The sequence below is a fragment of the Corvus hawaiiensis genome, chromosome 12 (assembly GCF_020740725.1).
Source record: "Corvus hawaiiensis isolate bCorHaw1 chromosome 12, bCorHaw1.pri.cur, whole genome shotgun sequence".
In the NCBI taxonomy this organism is placed as follows: Eukaryota; Metazoa; Chordata; class Aves; order Passeriformes; family Corvidae; genus Corvus; species Corvus hawaiiensis.
The window spans coordinates 6,968,114-6,987,164 of record NC_063224.1 but is presented as its reverse complement, the minus strand read 5'-3'; the positions used below and the strand labels follow the sequence as shown (position 1 = coordinate 6,987,164).

Genomic DNA, 19,051 nt, shown 5'->3' with positions numbered 1-19,051 from the left:
TATATTAATATAGAAAAATCTTTATTTCAAATGAACATTTAACACAGATTGTAAGTCAAAACAAACCTTAACAGTGACTTACCAGGAAGCCTGTTCATGTTGACTCCTTGAGCAGAAAGTCCTATTCCCATGTACCTTCAAAAAAACCAAACAAAATACCAGTCAAGCAAGAGAACGGTTAAGGCACAAGATCCCCTGCAGCAGAAATATAGCCCTAAAATAAACCCAACCCACACACAAATTATTTAAGAATGACAAAATCACTAAAGATTTTCCATTACTCGTGTCTTTTATTGAATCCAAAATAAAATATCACTAACTGACAGCTTTCTGATGTACAACTACAGCTACTCTTTAGTTCTTAATTGCTAGGAAAAGGAAAACAATCAGCAATGTAATTTCCAGTTTGGTATTTGTGAGGTATTTTTACCCATATATCAGAAAAAAACCTATTTATATAGGTGATTAACAAGACAGTAAAAAACCACCTAAGTGCAGATATAGTATATGAGGACAGATGTCTGTCTAGCCTGATGTACTGTCTCCAGAAATAGCTGATAGTGGATGCAGAGGACAGAGCACACAGTTGTACTTTCCAAGAACACTCTTGCATTGTCCAGTATATATTCTACACAATCTCACTTTCTGAACCTCTGTAAGCTCTTTGAAAAGGCAACATCCTACAGCTCCCCCATTCAATTCCTGCCCAACCTATTTTTCCTTTGTACTTGCATTTTTAAAATTAGAAGAGAGAGGAAAAGCATTTTCCGGACAACTTTCTCAAGGATTTTAAAGTCCTGATTCACACCCCAGCCCCCAAAGGTCTCTTCTCAAGGCTGGTTAATCACAGTCTACTCAGCTGTTCTTATGGAAGCTCATCTCTACCTCAATGCTCCTGCTACACTTCCAGTTCTGTAAGTTCTTTGAGAAGCAGGGAATAACCAGAGCCACCAGCATCGCACAACACAAGCCCACAGTGATTATTACAGATAACAGCGTAACAATGTTCTCTGTTTTGGTTTCTATCCCTCCCCCTCCTGATCTCTATTACTGTATTTATTTTTTGACTGCAGATGAGAACTGAACTCAATTTTCCATGGAAGTGGGACACAGCTTGACCCTGCACTCTAAGAGGCAGCTCAGAGGCCATTTTTTGTATCAAGTCTGGATTGTTCATTCTGCCCTCATGAGAATCCTTTTGCACCTATCCAGCAGGACAGTAAGGCAAAGCCAGCCTTCACAAAGTCTCCTCTTCCTCACTGCAATACTTATGCACATTCCCATTTTGTGTCTTCTGTTTCTGCTAATTTGCATGGTCTGTAATTCTCTAAATATCCTCTGGTAACACAGCTCAGGTTTTTTTTCAACACACTCCCATATTTTTAGGTTACTGAGCTTTGAAACTAACTGTTGGGCTGTTGTTCTTGTAAAAGTAAGAATCCAAGGGGGCTACAGCCAGTAGTCCTACATACTGTAGTACTACATACAGTGTCCTGCTATTCTTTCACTGTATCAGTTTTCTTTCTGTGGCTTCCTTGGCCACCTGCTCCATAAAACATTAATCAGGTATGAAAATACTATTTCAGAATTTCACCCCTAAGTTACAATTTCTTCAAGTTATGTGCATTAAGTCCCCTGCAGAAACTGCTCCCTGTCCTTGACTTCCCCATCTCAGTCACCGTCACATGGAAATGGTAATAACTGATTGGTTTTTGTTTACACGGAAATTTTAATCCTTAGAGATCTGCAAGTTTATAAAATCTTAGCCTATAATTTCTTTAATAGCACAAAATAGAATTGTTTTGGTGGAAAAATACCTTTAAGGTTGTCGAGTCCAACTATTGACCAAAACTGCCAAGCTCACCACTAAACCACGTCCCAAAGTGCCACAGCCATTCATCTTTTAAATCCCTCCAGGGATGGGGACTCCAGCACTTCCCTGGGCAGCCTATTCCAGTGCTTGACAAACCTTTCCATGAAGAAAGTTTTCCTGATATCCAACTTACACCTCCCTGATGCAACTTCTGGCCATTTCCTCTTGTCCCATCACTTGTTACCTGGGAGAAGAGACCATCTTCGCAAACATGGCCAACTCTCTTGTACACGCCACATTTTGGTAGCATGACCGTCTGGATTTCAAATCCTTGAAGCCCAGTTTTACACTGCTTTAAATTAAGTCAATCCTTTCTTTTAAAGACATGCTCTGTTTCTGAAGTGCACCAGCTCCCAGAGGATCCAGACCCTTCCTCCTCAGACCAACAGAGAGAGCAAAGAGGCAGCAAACTCTCGGTTTGCAGTGCATAGAACAGGTTATCAACCACGCTGAGAAAACAGAACTCCCTGAGCCACACACAAACACAAGTCCTGATGTGATCATACCAGCTAAACCCAGCTCTCTTCCAAGTGGTCAAGGAGATGAGATCATCCAGGAAAGACTGGTTGCTGATGTACAGCACAACCCTGAACTCACACACTGCACATGCTGTGGTGACTGCCTGGCACATCCACCCTGAGCCCTTGAGCTCCTGAACCTTGCGTTCAAGAAAAGCAACAAGGAAGGTTCTGCTCTGATACAGAGATCTCAAGGATGGAAGGGACTTTAGAGGAAGGACTATGTGATCTCATTCCTCTGGATCCCTTGGGGGAAAAAAACCCCACAGACACGCATCTCTTCTCTGTAATCAAGACTTTTTAAATGTCACATTCCATAGTCCATGACTCAGCTATTTCATTCTTTAGAACTCTTGAATGAAGACCAGATAACCCCAATGATCTCTTCCTGTCTTTTATGGGTTGTTGTATTAATCCTTCAACAGGAACCAAGTTATCATTTAAAAACAAAGATTGGCATATGTTTTGTTGACAAATGACATTGTTGCTGTATTAACTCTTTCTCTTCAGAAGGACAATCCTTTAAAAGCAAAAGACTGGCATTTATGACCCTCTAAACATTCCTACGTTCTCAAAGTTCTTCATAAGGAGTTCTCCTGCATTATCTCTTGGTTTTAGAGACTCCAGCTTGCTTCCCATCCCTGATATGTTGGGAGGGAAAAATATTCCTTTAAGATTTCGGACCTTGAGCCAGATGTCCCTCAACTCATTTTGGTCAACCCTGTTGGGTTTTTTAAGCTTAAGGGTTTGTTCTTTCAATTTTCTCATTGAATAAAATTTAAACTTTTGGGGTGTGTATCTCTATTGCCTCTCATCCCTGTGTCTAATTTTGTCAACTGTCTCATCCTCCAATAAAATGTCTTCTTAAACAGTCTCTGTACCATCTCAAAGCATTTAATCCTTCTGATTTTATTAGCTATTCTTAAACAAGCTTCTTCAATTTATAAGGTTTGTTTTCTGGCTTTTTTTGTTGTTGGGTGGTGGGGTTTTTGGATGAACACTGAAGTGGGAGGGTCTGGGGACCTTTCATAGCACTCCTCAAAGCACACCAAACATGAGTGATTATGGTCAGTGCTGCAGAGCATCTTCTAAACACACCTTTCTTGCAAACATTTTCTGCACTGCTCAGAGCACAAGTCAGAAGTTACATCCTCATGAGTTCCCTGACTCACGAGGGCCTCTCCAAAGCAGGCATTTATGGCATCTAAAAATTCAGCCTCATGGTGTCATCTGACATACATGCATCTCTAATAAACTGAATTTGGGGATATGTTTACAGCCTTCCAGGCACAATATAGAAGACTTTCCCCTCTATCTTCAGGGAGTACTCCAGCTCTTCACTGCCACTTTCTTAGTGCACTGGCAGATAAGGGAGTTCTTGTTCAGTTTCTGTATTCCAACTGAGTCTGGAATCTTCTGCTGCTACAGAGATTTCCTTACTACATGGTGGGTTTTGCCACGTGTTTTTTTTTCAACTACGTGTGCAAGCAGCCAGGATCCCAGTCCACAGCTACAACTGCACTCAACTCTGTGAGAGCAGTGACAAGTGCCACCTCTGCCAACTGTTCAAACCTGACGGGAGCTGTGATTCAAAGTACACAACTGCTTCAACTCAATATAAAAGCACCATCTAAGCCTGAAGCAATAACACCAGAGAGCTCATCCTGACACTGGCAGGTCTGAAACACTGAACAAAAACCTGTCCAGGAGCAGACCATTCTGCTTCTCTGGCAGAACCATCCCCACCAACTTCACCAGGTCACATCACCGAGCTCCAGACGTCCCAAATTTGTTGGCTGTGACAAATCTTGTTCAAAGAGCAGGACATGCCTCTTGGCATAGGGAATGTTTCTTATGTCCTGATCTATTTGGCTCAGCTGAAGGTAAAACACTGCAGAACTGTGGCCACTTTGTCTTGTGGTGGTGTCAGATTCCTTCCTTTCAGTATCACACAGCACAGCTCTGCTGGCACAGGGCCACAGGCCAACTTCATCCCTCTTTACTGCCTGAGGGTGCTTGTCTGCTCCTCTGCCTCTACATCTGCTGCTGTTGACATTAACAGACCTAGAACTGAACAGAGAGGACACCTCTGCACACAGCCTTGGCACAGCTTCAGCACAATCCCAGCTGCAGCACTTCAATGGGTGCCCTTTGTCCCCATCCCTTGCTGGCTCACTGCACTGTACTGCACCACATGGGTGGCAACACTAAGGAAAACATTGGAAATTAGAGGAAATAACCTAGTTGTTGAACTCAGATAAAATAGGTCATCACCCACTTTGGCTTATCCTGCTTAACTTCATTATTTTCTATGCAGATTCATCCCCCTCTTTTGTGTACAGCAGCAAATCTGATGCACATAACCAAAGACAAAACTTACAGAATAGTATCTTTCCATTTTCAGACAATATAGCTTTAAATTGAGACTGGAAGCTTGTATTTTTATAAAAAGCAAGCATTACAACTCCACAAATACTAAATTTAGAACTACACTTTAATCTAGATACACAACACCATGGAAATATGTTGCTTAAAAAAAAAAGGAACATGACCACAAGCCTTCCTGGTTCACAGTTTTTTGCTCTTCAACTTCTGATCCCATTTAAAGCTCAAGATAAACTTTAAAAATAAGACCTTAATGGCTGTAAAACTGCACACAGAATTTGCAGACAACCTAAAATAAAAACAGACTCCCTCACCATGCTGAGTTTCAACTCCACAGCCCACATCTTATACCCAGAACTTCAAATTGTCACAGACTTGACTGCTGGGTTTTGTTTTAGAAAGTGCTACTTTGCTTTTCCCATCTACAATCAATTTATGTACCAGAAGTAATGGATGAAATGAGCTTTAAAATCTACAAAGCCTCAGACAAAAAAATCACCCTATTCTCTTGATAATTGGGAGGTAAAAAAAAAATTATTATTCAACTCCACCACCCCCAAAAGCATCAGATGTTTTCTGAACTTCTTGGTGCAGAACAGCTTCTCATTTCCTCGATTCCAAATGCTCCAAACCAGTTTTGTATATGCAACAAATTCAATACTAGTTAAACAGTATTTTTGGGAGAGCAAATTACTGCCTTTTTTTTTTTTTTTAATGAATCAATTATGATATTCAATATCATTCAACATAAATCTCTATGGTCTGCCTGCCTGTATCACCCCTGGTTTTGGACCATTATAGTGTAGACAGACTCCCTGTGGGGTATTCCTTAACTGGAGTTCCTTTTTGAGAGATTCAAAGAGCCTCTTAAGAAAAAGGATGCACAGGAATGTTAGCACCCAGTCTCAAACAGGAAAAAAATTATTTTGGGGGTAATAATACATTTATGTCCATTATCCATCATAGGTAAGATGCAAAGCTAAGCAAAAGTGACCTCCTAAAACCACCTTCTCAGCAGCGAACACTGAATACTTGGAACTGCCCCCCACACCTAATGTGAAGCTTCAAAAATGCTGCATCAGTAGACCAATTCCAAATAGAGCAGACTGACAAAAATAAACGCAGACACATGCTGGTGATTCAGTCAGAACAGTCTTGTTTCCACTCACCAGCAGCCTTGGCAGTTACCATAGCACCAAATTCTTCCAGACTCCCACTTCACCTCAGCCCTGCCCAATAGTGGTTGCTTTAGAAAATGTGACTGAAATTAGCCACACTGAACACCAGCCACGACATCAGCTCTGCCTGTTTTATCCACGCCCTGGCTCTCCTTGGCCACAGCAGAAGAATGAAGGACCTTGGTAAAAAGCTCTCATGTCAGAAGATGCTGGCTCCACACACAACCAGCAGTATTCCCAGGATTCTTCCCTCTAGGTCTTACAGCACCATGACTGTGCTAAGATTAGGCTCAAAGACACAAAGCTTCCTGGGTCCCTTCCCCAGTTCCCAAGTACTTTAGCAGTAAACACCCACATGTAGCTGCTCCAGCACAGTGACATCTAAACAGGACAGCGTTCACTTCTGGCTCCTAAGACAACTTGTGTGGTGGACTCTGCAGCACAGATGTTTTCAAAGTTGCATTTTAAATCTGTTTATTTTTTAAAAATAGGTATTATCTTTTGTTTCTGTCAATGAAAGACATTCCCTTGGAAAATACGTGGAAGACCAAAATGATGACTGTACTTCTAAATTAAAATTTATAAAGATAGAAAAGATCATAAATGCACTGACTCAGTCAGGAAGAATTATATATTGCCACTGGGCAGAAACTAGCTGAAAAACAATGAGAAAAGTTATTTCACAGGAGTGTCAACATTTGACTGACCTAAACGGAAACAAAGATCCCTTAATGAGGCTGTTCTAAGCATTACAGTCATAGAAGAGACACTGATGGCTGTGTTTAGTTTGTCCCAGAAGGGGAATCCACCCATATGAGAAGCAATTCTTTGAGTCAAAAGATGCTTCTCCAGAACAAACCACAGATACCCAGATGAGATGACGAGCTGATACCCAGAGAACCTGCCAAAAAGTCAACATAAGAAAAGTTTCTTGTGTAGTCTAAAGCTACTTTGTATGAGGAAACCCACAAAAATCCTTGTGAACCCAGCAGAAAAACTTCAGAACAGTCCTGCCCTTTGACAGCAAGCAGCTAATGCTGAAATTCCAGGATTTGCATCTATTTGGCTTTTCCAGTGCAGGAATGAAGAACTCATTGAGTCAAACAGAGGAGAACACAGCAACAGAAGTCATGCAGACCTGTACTACATTCTTCAGTTTCAAGAATTCCAGGAGCAAAGGACATCTCCCTGGAAAGCACCCAGCACTTGAGAAGCATTGCCATGTGCAAAATAAAGGCAGGGCAGAAGGAGGGAGAAAGCAATTAGCCCCAGGTCCTCACTGGACAAGCAGTGTACTTTAAACAAAAAGAGGTATTTCTTTACTCAAAAAGCTGCAAGACTTCCTCCAGTAAACTTGGACTGAATACTCATCTCTAACACTAGGAAACAATTAGCAAGGCAGATTTTTTAAGCTCTGCCAGGAGAAAGACAGCATAAATAATAAATAACATCTACAGGTTTCCCCTGTATTTATTGTTTAACCTGTTGAAAAGTACCAAGTCAGGATGGTGAAACGATCCCTGCCACTCTTCTTTCAAGTGGCTCTGAGGTTCACCCAGATGGCAGACAAAATTCAACCCATCTGAAAGCTAGGGAAACAAAGGGGGAAAAACTACACTGGTTGGGTAACACCCACCAGCCCAGAACTCTTCTTTCCCAGTCCCAGTCCCACCCTGGCACAGTATAGGAGGCTGGAACAAGACTGCCTGGGATGCCAACAGGCACCAAGGTCCAAACTTGAAGAGTTAAGACCAGAGAGGTTGAATAATTTGTTCTGAAGGCCATGACTTCCAGTAAAGCAGTCGTTCCCTGCTCAGTTGTGAACCAACATTAACACAACATAAGGGATAAATTCCTGGGACTGGCATTTTATTACATGGCTCAGCCAAAGCTACGCAATCCCACTGAGCCACGAGTCAAACAAGGGATGTTCCACTCTTGCAGAGGTTTGTGAGTCAAAGGCTTCCTGTATCCTGCAGTTTTTTCTAATAACCACACCTACGTGGTAGGAATCCTGTCCTCCCAGCTATTATGCACCCCACTCTTTCAACACACACAGTTAAATCTAAAATAAACAAACTAAATTAAGTTAGAGGTGAATAATACACCACACTGGTGGCATTTCAGAGACTTTCACAGTCTCTTGTGCAAAGCTGTGAACTATCACTCTTGTCTGAGGTGGGTCCTGACTTCATGCCAGGTTTAAAGAGTGGCTAGAAATGATAACCCTTATCAACTTACCACTTGAAACCACATTGTCGCAGTTCTGGTGGGGGAAGGGGAACATTGTTTTAAGGAAGTGAAAAAACAAGTTACATCTGTTTAAAAAAATTACCTATGGCACGTAAAATACTGGATTCCAACTGTCTCCGATTCCTTAGTCTAACAACAAATATTTTGGAACTACTTCATAATGGAATATAATCTCTAGAGTGGACGTGGTTCTGGTTTTATTTGTGCATATAGTGCTGTTCTGTGCTGGTGCTTCAGAAATAGCACTGATGGGCTCTAGGAAGAATCCCAAATCCCCAAGAAGAGGTCAGTAAAGACAAATAATGCAAGGCTGAAAAGAAGTGGATAAAGGGAAGAAAATAAAATTTTTAAGAGCTCATTAAAAACAACTACAAGTATCCTGAGGCACAGAGGAGTCCATTGTACATCAGCCCTTGGGAAGGCAGAGAAGCCTTAAAAGCTGAAGATCATGGAAGGGAAGGTGAGTGAGCAGGACAAAACTGAGAGGCAGCAATCTGGTAACATAACACATCTTCTCAGGGTGTTTATGAGTAATTGGTGACAAAATGACAGAGGAAGAATGAAAGGCTATTTTTGATAGACCAAGGTATCATATTCCCAGCTCCCTTCCAATTTTAGGATCACGTTCAACTAGTATCTGCCAGCTGTAGGAAGGGCCAAATCCATCCCTTGTCTGTGTTACCTTCTGGAGAGGAAAAGACTGATGATGTAGATTGATGTTTGTAGGAACACTGAAAGATCAAAAATACAGAGAAGAAGACTTGACCTGAGCACCATGTAAGAAAGAAAAGGTAAAATACGAGCACCACCAGGGTAAAATCACCATTAAAATCTGTCCAGAATAACCAGTTTCTCCATCTGCTACCCCAAGCATCACCACATCCAACAGAACCCCAAACCCTGTGTTCAAATGCAAATGGAGCTGAAGCAAAGGTGTCCCACCAATTTATTGTTTTTTTCACTCTTGGCAGCTGACTCATTCTCCAAGTCAGCTGATATCCAACAAAGTTCACACACAAACCATCTCAGTGACAAATGGTGCCTAAAGTCTGGGAACAGAACAAAGCATTACTGATACTCATTCTCTGATTATTTATTCTGGTTACACCCAACTGAATAAGTAGGATTTTTGTTCAGGTTGTCCTGCTGATTAACAAACCTCACTTCCAAATGCATTGCTCATATTCACTGAAAATATATTAGGGAAGTTAAACAGGTTTTCATGACTGAATGGACTTAAGATTGCCAGTCAAAGCAACAGAACATTTTTTTCTGCCATGAACAAAACCTAGAAAACAGTAAAGAAAGATGCTAGAGTTACCACAAATGTCTAACAGAAAGGCATCCAAAAGAGGGCAAGTCATTTAAAGACTGTTTCATTTTGGTGACTACTCTTGCATTTCAGTCCATCATAACAGACAGATTCAAAATGTACCTTGAGCCCCTGTTTTTTCCTCTGAAAAACAGGGGGAACAATATAAATGCAATACCCAAATCAGAAGAAAACACTCCACCACCAGCTTAAGGGATATTCTCACAGCCTTTTAGGCTAATTTCCTCTGGTTTATGCTTGGATAGTAACAACTCTTATGAAAGGAGGATTTACCTGCCAATAATTAAAGAAACTACAGAAAGAAGTAGCTGCAGTATTTACATAAGATCTGGAGAGGGGGCAAATTATGTGGAAAACACACAAGAGAGAAAGTAACACCTGAAGTTTTGAGAGATGTATTGGTGAAATAAGAACACTTTCTCTTTAAACAGCAGCAGAGAGGCAGAGCTGGGGTGAGCACTGGGAAAGCACCACACACTGAACTCACAGATCTTTACACACTGACATCTCCACAACAAGGGACAAAGGCTTCATGTGGACCAGAGCATCCATACAAAGAACTTGTAAACAAGCAGGCAGACTGTAGTGTGAAAATAGAGATCCAGTGTTGTATCACAGGTACAAAGTAAATCCCACTGCTAGAAAAGCAGTTTAAAAAGTGAATCTGGTTGCAGAGTCAATATAACACAATCATCACAATTCAGCTTCAGTGGAGAGTTGAAGAAAAAGAGTCAAAGCTTCACAGTGAATGATAAAGTCTTCAGCAGTTCATCATTTCAAGGCTTCTCAAGTGAAAGAAAAAAGTTTTCCCTATATAAAAGTTATCCAACTTACAAAATTTAATTATTAAACAGAATTCCTTAGATCTGCAAGCTTAGAATATGTAAATGATTAGTTCCCATTATTCTGTGATTTAACTGCAAACATATTCTGAGGAACTGAGCATAGTAATGTTTTACATATCTTCTAAAGATGTGGATTTTGCTAGAGTTTGCTTTTTTCATACTCTTACCATTTCTAGAACAGATACTCAGAGGGGGGGGGGGGGGGAAGAAAAAATAACCAAACAAAAATAACCCCTTCCTGAATTTTTTCTTCTTTACTGTGCAAAACTTCATAAGCAGGTGAACAAAAAATCCCAACAACAAAAACAATTATCACAGTCTGAAATCCAGGAAATCTCAGACCTCAGACATACCTAAATGCACACATCACAAGTGAAAAAGTCACATATCACCATCACTGCTTGCATTTTGTTGCCTTATTTCACAAATTATTTTAATGATAAATTGATATTCAACTATTACAATGGATGGCCCATGATACTGCTAGAAAACACTCAGTTTAAATTTCCACTTCATTGATAAAAAAAGAAAGGAATTAAAGAAAAATTTTAAAAATTGCAAATCAGATATTCAAACCTCATGACTGCTTTACACTGAAAAGCTGCTCTCAATATTACTCCCTTTTTGAAGAGCATAGCAGAACAATGACAAAGAAATAACAGCTTGTATGAGGTGTCATCAATTGACAGGAAACCTCTGCAGAAAATGAGTCTCTACACCTGAGAGCATCAAGGCACAGTTGGCAGCTGAGCAAGAAGGACTTGCTTGGGCAATCTGCAAATGGGAACAAGGCAGGAACTGTTTATGGAATCTACTTGGGGGCTTTATTTATGTGTTGGGTTGTTTAAATGAATGTCTGCAGAACAGCATAAATTCAAACAAGCAGACCTACCTGCAAACAGAACAACCCCCTCTCTGTGCTGGTTTTGGATTCTTGGAAACCAGGATGGAAAAACATAAAAAGGGGGAGGAAATCAATTATTTACAGACTTATCAGTGACAAATCAGGAATCACATGAGAAATCCTCAGTTCCCATAGAATATCCCTTAGCCTTCCCTACAGCCACATCCAGACAGGCAGGACACTCCAAAGTGTCTGAGCATAAGCAGGCAATGCTGTCAAGAGTGCTCCAGGGACAGGCCTCTGTCAGCATCTGGAATCCATTAGAGCACACAAGCAAAAGGCTTTTCACAGAGCCATCACACTCACCATATGCTGAGGAGAAATGGAAAGTTGGCAAGGAGAAACATAAGCAAGGAAAAGGGGCAGATGATTTGTTACTAATGTACAGACTGCAACCAACCAACACATCTGACCTTTATTTTTCTTTTTCAGTCAGAGAGAAACTAAGCTATTTTTAAGTCTGGCTTATGGTGCACTTGTGTATGAAAGCTAAAGGAAGATTTGAAATAAACTATGGTATGGACTAAGCTCGATTAGCTCTTCAGCCACTCTCCTCAAAGAACTCTCTTCTCCCTCTCCCAGAAAACTGCCCTCAACCTAAGCTAGTGCTGACCAGTATATCTGGACAAGAGGCTACACAGCTCAAAGCAACTGTAGAACGGTGCTGGAAGAAGGATACCAGCATTCCCTGTGGCTTATGTCTTTCCAGCTTCCCTCTCCTGCCTTTCTGGGTCTTCACCTAATGCAGAAATCACTGTTTCAGGTACTGATCCAGCAAAAAGACTGTGAACACAGTCGAGCTCACTACAAGTCACTAGTGCTGGCACACAAAAACTCATCATGGCAAAAAGAAAACCCATACTGGGATGCTTCCTGGGATGGCTCAAAGTCCTCATGAAACCACTGGGCTGCCCTGGCACAGAGGGCCAGGCCCCTTGGCACCTCCTCTGCCCACAGAGCACACTTGCTGTGTTTGCACAGAGTTGCCATGGGCAGGCAGTGGCTCTGTCCCCACCGGAGAGGTCAGGATGCCAGCACACCCAAGCATCCGTGAGTAAGCAGCTGTCCAAGACCAAACCATTCCTAGAAAAAGACAGCTGTTGACAGCAAACTGCCATTGCAAAGGCAATCCACAGGCTGCTGGGCTGTCTGTTCCAGGAGCAGCTCAGAAATGGAGAGGAGGCTGCAGGACAGGTGACTTTTGCCAGAATCCAGAACCTTGTGCATCATCAGGGCTGGCCTCTGGAATGTCCTCCCCACTCACACTCCATCACAACCCAGCACGTGGCTGGGGGAGGTAAAACCAGTCAAGAAACCAAACTGGTGGTCAGGAACATGCACTGTCACCCACAGGCAGCTCACCTTGCCCCAGCATAAAGAGGACAACAAGGATGACATGTCCTTCTGAGTCACAACAGCCTCTAAGTTGTGGGTTGGCTGCCCTACCCTAATGAGTCTCTCCCTGTTCCTGTTTACCAAGCAGAGATCATCTAGTGGGGAAACAGAGGCTGAGATGTGCTGACAAATCACCACCAAACAGAACCACGTATTGGAGGGAGAGAGGAAGAGTTTAGTGCTTCAAATACAGCTAAGGCTGAACTGTTACAAACAGCATTGTGATAAAAGCCTGAGTTATTTGTGGCAGCTCAGGAGCAGAAGAGTCACAGGCATTTCTGCCAATCTGCTCATCTGAGGAATGCTGGAAGCAAGCCATCCACAGATTCATGGAGAGGTTTGGACGGGAAGGGACCTTGGGACATTCCTTCTTCATCCTTCTGCTCAAAGCATAAGTAATTCTGAAACTTCTATCAGTCAGCAGACTGAGGGCTCCCCCAGGCAAATTTGATGAAGGAGATGCCAGTGCTTCTCCAGGCATTCTGTCTGGGTGCATAACCAGTTTCACAAAGCAAAGTTCTTTTTTATGTCCAGCTGGCATTTCCCTTGCTACAACTTGTGACCCATTGCCTCTTGTCCTTTTGTTCCAGTTGACAACACTCAGGAGACAAGCACACAATGGTTCAGGAATTAACTACCAGCAAGTCTTAAAACTGTTCAACAACACTTTGAATGGAACTGAGGGTTGCTGCAATGCTACCCTTCTGTCTCCCAGCTCAGCCCATCCCTTTATGGACTTGCCTTCAATTACTGTCAGGGAAGGGAACCCTGAAAAGTAGTCCTCAATTTAAAGAGGGGAAAAAAAAGGGAGCAATTTCTGACAGTGACGTCAATAGATGAAATCATCATTCATTATTTTCTGGCCAGCTTTCCACCAGTTATCTCCCTGAACCAGCTCACCAGAGGATGGGGTAGCAGTCTGTCAGCACGAGGGAAGGAGTAGAAACATACAGCAAATTCAAGGGCAGAATCCCACAGCCCTGACATGTATCATCCTGAAGTGCTGTGGAACCACTCCCTGTGTGCTCAGCACAGACAAGGAGGTGAGAAGAGGGCTGGGACAAGAGACTGCAAACTAAGTTCTCCTCTGCTCTCTGAGGATAAGAACGATCTCCCCCCGCAAGGAAGTAGCAACAGATGAACCTACTGACAGATCTGATTTGTTTCATGTTACCTACAAACCTTGTCAAGGCAATTTTTCAATGGTATCCTGGCAGCCTCCCCTCTCCCAGAAAAAAACAAAACAAACCAAAACTGCACAAAAAACAAACCCAATAAATAAACATGACCTCTTATCAGCAAAGACTAAATCCACCAGGATGAGAAATGGCCACCATTCAACTAAAAGTAAGTTTGAATCATGCTTGTTTCTCTCAAAGGATTGTGGTTTTATCTCATGAGCAGTGGAAGATCCAAAGCTAAGAAAAGCTCATCAATCATAAAAGTTTCTTACAAACACCAAATGGACTTTTTGGATGCTGTACTTGCTTTGAAATATCCACCAGTAAATGCTTTCACTGATGCTAAGGCAGAAAAGTCCAGCGACAGCAAAGGCAGAGCTTTCATAAATAATTTTGTTTGCTTCTCTAGCAAAAGCACCTTTCTGGGGCTGGTGCATTAAGGCACAGGGGAGACAAGACAGTGCAGAAGAGGGAGTTTTTCTAGCAGCTGTGGCAGTGCAAAGCAACTTGTATCTGTGCTGCTGCAGTCCCTCCCTCCCTCTTCCCTTGTGCTGGCTCTGGGGTGAGCACAGGAGTTCTCAGCCTGGAAAATGGGGGGAGGCAAGGACATGTGTTTTGACTGCTAGGATATGATGGGGTGGGAGAAAACAGAGGAGAGAACCAGAGCATACTGGTTTTAAATCCCCTTAGTCCAATGAAGAACAGGGGAGAAGTTAAAAAGGTGGTCCTGACACCTGAGTCATCTCCATAGCTCAGGTTTCTCTACCACAGTGACATCACCAATCCAAAATGGCACTGCCTGATGCCAATTCAAGAAGCCTCTTATCAGAGCATGTCACACACAGGCAACATCTCTTGGCAGGCTGCAAAAAGGCATCATGTGAGGTTTGGGATTCTTCTCCATTAAAAGCCACTGGGAGCTTCTATCCCATTTCTTACCTGAAACCTTCGTTTCTGTTGTTTATTAGCAAGTGTCAGTATCTAACCAGAGTGCAGAGCCCTTAACTAACACCTGTGAGCACAGAAAGACAACACCTTTGAGCAAAATCAGACTCCTCAACACTTCCTGAAATTCATTTCACCAAAGCCTTTCTTGAGTAAGTCTTGTTTCAAAACCAAATCACTCACATTTTAAACCTAAATGTGAAATGCCATCACAAACTCCAAGAAGAGATACACAGGGAATAACTTCACATCTTTACCTCACCACCTCATACAGAAGTCAAATAACCAGCTCTAGGGCAGAGGCTTTACACCTGGAATACCCATCTGGAAATGAGCTCAGAAGGACTCCTCTTCCTCCTCCCTTACTAAAGGGCTGCCAGTGTTGTTCCTAGGGACAACCTTTGCCACTTACACTGCTTGAAAACTTCATTCCCTCGATCCCTTCTTTAGATGTCTGGACTTTCAGTCCTTTAAACTGAAGTCACGATGGTGGAATAAACACTGGGGAGCCTCCTCAAAAGAGATCTCTGCCACAGCTCACTAGTACAACACACTGAGCCTCCAGCAGGAACAATTCAAACTATTAAAGGTGACATACACAAAAGCACCTTCTCAAGTGACAGCCAGGCAGCAGCTACAGTGGAAATTCACAACCACAAATCCCCAGCACCACCCTGTGCGAGATACAAGTTGGATCTGTCTCTATCAGCAAAAGAAAAACAAAGCACAGGAATGGCTGAGACATCAGAGAGGCTCTCAAAGCCTCGCCACTGCCCTGACTTTGGATCAGAGCTATCAGCAGCTCCTGTTCAGGTTGCTGTGTTAACACACATGGTTCTGTCTCTTTGGAATTATTCCTGGAAAGTCACTAATTACAGAATACAATAAAAACAACAGATCATTAATACAGAAAACTCTGATCTTGGGAGACAAGCAGAAAATTCCATTATCTCCCTTTAAGATTGATCTAGAGTGCAGTAAGGATTAAGTACTGTTCAGTGACCTTTTGTAATGCGATTTCTTTGGAAAATTGTCTTGAAGCTCACTGCAAATGATTTCAGTTTTAGCAGTTACATAAACTAATCAAGGGCAGTGTTTCAAAACAGACAAGCAGTTAATAGCCAGGTCAGTGAAATGAAGGAGTAAAGGTGGTCTTTTCCCTGCATTTGTAAGGAATTCAGCCCAGCATCCACCTCTGCAGATAACCTGGTAATTATCAAGGGCCTAAATGCAGCACAGCCCGAGATCCTTCCAAGTCCCTTTACAAGTAGGCCACTTCTCAGTTCAACAATGACAGCAAAAAAATTCAACTGTAACAAGTTGTCACTTTCATTTGGTTTTTAGTAGGAACATTTGCTGCCCTTCCCCACAACCCTTCAACCGGTCAGAGTTCAAATGTCATACTTGAAGGACTGGATTAATTAGTGACACCCAACTCCTCTTCCTGTGTGACTTTCCCTTCTGGATAATATTCCTGCCATATTCATCCTTTAGCAATGAACAATGCCAAGGACATCCACACACAGCAGGCTGACACCTTCATAATGAGTAAAAATTAAATCCACATTAGCAGGAGAACTCCAGACCTTGACAGAAATGCCCCTTTATTGCCTGCCCCAGTGCTCCAGCACTCCTATAACCACTCTTCCCCATGTCAACACCACTGCAGCAGTCCAAAATCAAGCTCAAGGTTCCTCCCTTCTGCTTCACTTCATTTCTAAGGCATCATAATTCCAGAAATCAGAGTGACTAAACCTTGCCAGCAAGAAGAAAACCTATTTTAATTCAAATTGCACTGGAGACCCACAGTTTACTGAGTTTACTGAGCTCAGGACACAGCTGTGCCAGTGCCTCTGCTTCCAGGGCATTCCACCTCCTTTACATCTATTCACCAGGAGGACAAAACCTGCCCATGCTGTACCTGCCTGCTGCACCCAGCAGCCACGGGACCTCGAACCCTTCTGGAAAGGAGGCCAGAGTCCAGCAGAGCTGCCAGACACACATCCCCAGCCACTGAGCTGGAATGAGGCACTTACCCATCTCTACCTTTACTGACGATCTTCACTTCAAAGTAATAAATGCCACAGGCTGCAGGGATGGGGTGAGTGGCCCTGACCGAGGCAGCATCTTTGTGATTTTTACCGTGACCTAAGAAAGAACAGAAATGTAAGTACTGAGGGGATCTGGCCTCTCACACATCCTGATCTAAAACCTCACTATCTGAAGCCAGCAGGGATCTGTTTCTACACGGAGCCAGCCATTTAAAGCACACTTTCCAGAGAACCAGGATATGCAACCCTGCACTGCCACCAGGAACAATTCCTACAGCACGAGCATTTTAATTTTCCCTTTGTTTTCACTATGAAGTTTCTGAGAAAGACTCTCAGTAACACCTCTCCCCCTCCCCACAGACATAATTTGAAGACCAAGGTACACAGACAGAAGACAAAAATGATTACACAAGAGGGGAATGACATCAGTGTTTACTAGCCAGGCAGGAAAAGGAATAATCAGTTCTCCGCTGGGTGGGTAGGGAGAACAGCTCCAATAGCAAGCAAGGAAAACATCACACTACAAGTCTATGAACAGCTATTTGGTGTAAACCCGAGGAGCCAAAGCCCCAGCTACGCAGCGTGTCGGGGCCATCCGACCGCTCGGCCGGGTTTTAAGCAGGATGACAGAGTAAACAGACGGTCTGGCTGCACCGGGCCCAGGCGAGCGACACCGCACAGCGTTATATAAGGCCACACACTCCGCCGGGGAGAGACCCCGGCTCCCCAGCGCCTCCGCTCCCGAGGGCAGGCAGCCCGGCCCAAGCAGCCCAGCCGGGACCCCGGGCCAAGCGGGCGCCCCGCGGCCGGAGCTCGGCGCCTCCCGTCCCCGCGCTGCTCACGGCGCCCCTGCCCCGGGGCCGCCGGACCCGCTGCCGACTCAGCCCACGCCCGGCGAGCCCCGCGGAGCGGCCGGGCCGAGGGCCACGCCGGGGCCGTCCCGCTCCGGGCCGAAGCCGAACCCGGCGCCGCCGCCCCAGCCCGGCACCTTTGTAGTGGACGCGCAGGTTGCCCTGCGAGAGGCCGATGTAGTTGTACTTGTCCTTGGGGCTCCAGGAGCGCGGCAGCGGCGTCTCGTCCTGGTTGACGGCGGGGTAGAGACGGCGGAGGCGCCGGCTCAGCTCCTGCTCCTCGGGCGGCCCCGGCGGCGCCGCGTCCCCGCCGCGCGGGCTCCCCGCGCCCGCCTCCGCCATCTTGGACCCGCTTTGTGTCAGCGGGAGGGGAGCGAGGCCCGGCCGCGGCCGGCAGCCAATGGGCTGCGAGCGTGCCCACAATGGGGCCGCGCTGCCCGACGGGAAGCGCAGTCCACGTCACGCCCGCCCCCTCGTCCCCGGCTCTCGCTGAGACTACAACTCCCGAGAGGCTGCGCAAGCAAAGCCCCCGTCCCTCCCCCCGGCGCGCTGCACGCTGGGAATCGTGTCCCCGTTCCGCTCCGCTCCCATCAGCGCCGTGGGGTGCGGAGACTCCCGTTCCCAGCGTGCTCCACGACAACGCGGCGCCCAAGTGCCGCCCCGCACTTGCAGGCGCCCGCCGACCGCCTCCGCGCACGGGCCGGTTTCGGCCGCTGCGCGGCGCCCGCGCGTCAGGCGCTGCGTGGGCAGCTATGGAGGCGCGGGAGGGGGTCCTGCGGGCGTGGCCGTTGCCATAGCGACGGGTAAACGGAGCGCGCGCGCCATGGCGGCCCCGGGACTGAGGAAGGAACCGAGCGCAGCCACGGGCGGCTCCGGCAAATCCCAGCAACCGGAATAACCAGCGGCTCTGCGCTGCCAGGGCGTGGATGAGGGACCGCGGCCGGCCCGCTGCAGCTCACAAAGGCTCCTTTGGTTCTCAGCTGCATCCATGTGGATATACAGCCTTTGTACATATTTTTTTTCCCCATCTGTTTGTCTTCAGAGTACAGTAAAAAAACGGAACTCCTGCTGTGAAGCCACGGTCAGCAGGAAGAAAAACAAGATCCCTGAGCTGACTTACACTATGAGTTCATTCTTCTGTATATGACGCACTTAATTCCATGTTTCCATTCTTTTTCCATGTCTCCATAGCAATAAACAGGCCCTTGTCGTCGTTCCAAACCTATGATCGTCAGAGCACCTGGAGACCTACTTAAGGAAAGAGCTGCAGCCTCTCGACCTGACTAAAGAGAGCTCCCAGCAGCTGAAGTTACAGGTCTGACACAAGGCTCTCTTGAGA

The 19,051-nt window shown here is 44.7% G+C and overlaps 1 protein-coding gene across 3 annotated transcripts in view; it reads right to left on the bottom strand.

Moving 5' to 3' along the window:
* The window catches only part of RANBP10 (RAN binding protein 10), a 69,636-nt gene extending 51,567 nt beyond the window's left edge, over positions 1-18,069 (bottom strand). For 2 of the 3 annotated variants that reach the window (XM_048317126.1, XM_048317127.1), the window contains exons 1-3: positions 17,850-18,069; positions 16,847-16,958; positions 83-135 (exon numbers count right to left, since the gene is read on the bottom strand). In XM_048317126.1, the coding sequence (XP_048173083.1) occupies positions 83-135; positions 16,847-16,958; positions 17,850-18,054 (370 nt within the window). In that variant the 5' untranslated portion in view covers positions 18,055-18,069. The remainder of the gene's footprint in view (positions 1-82; positions 136-16,846; positions 16,959-17,849) is intronic. The other variant, XM_048317128.1, reaches the window with a different exon arrangement.
* Positions 18,070-19,051: the final 982 nt, after the last annotated feature.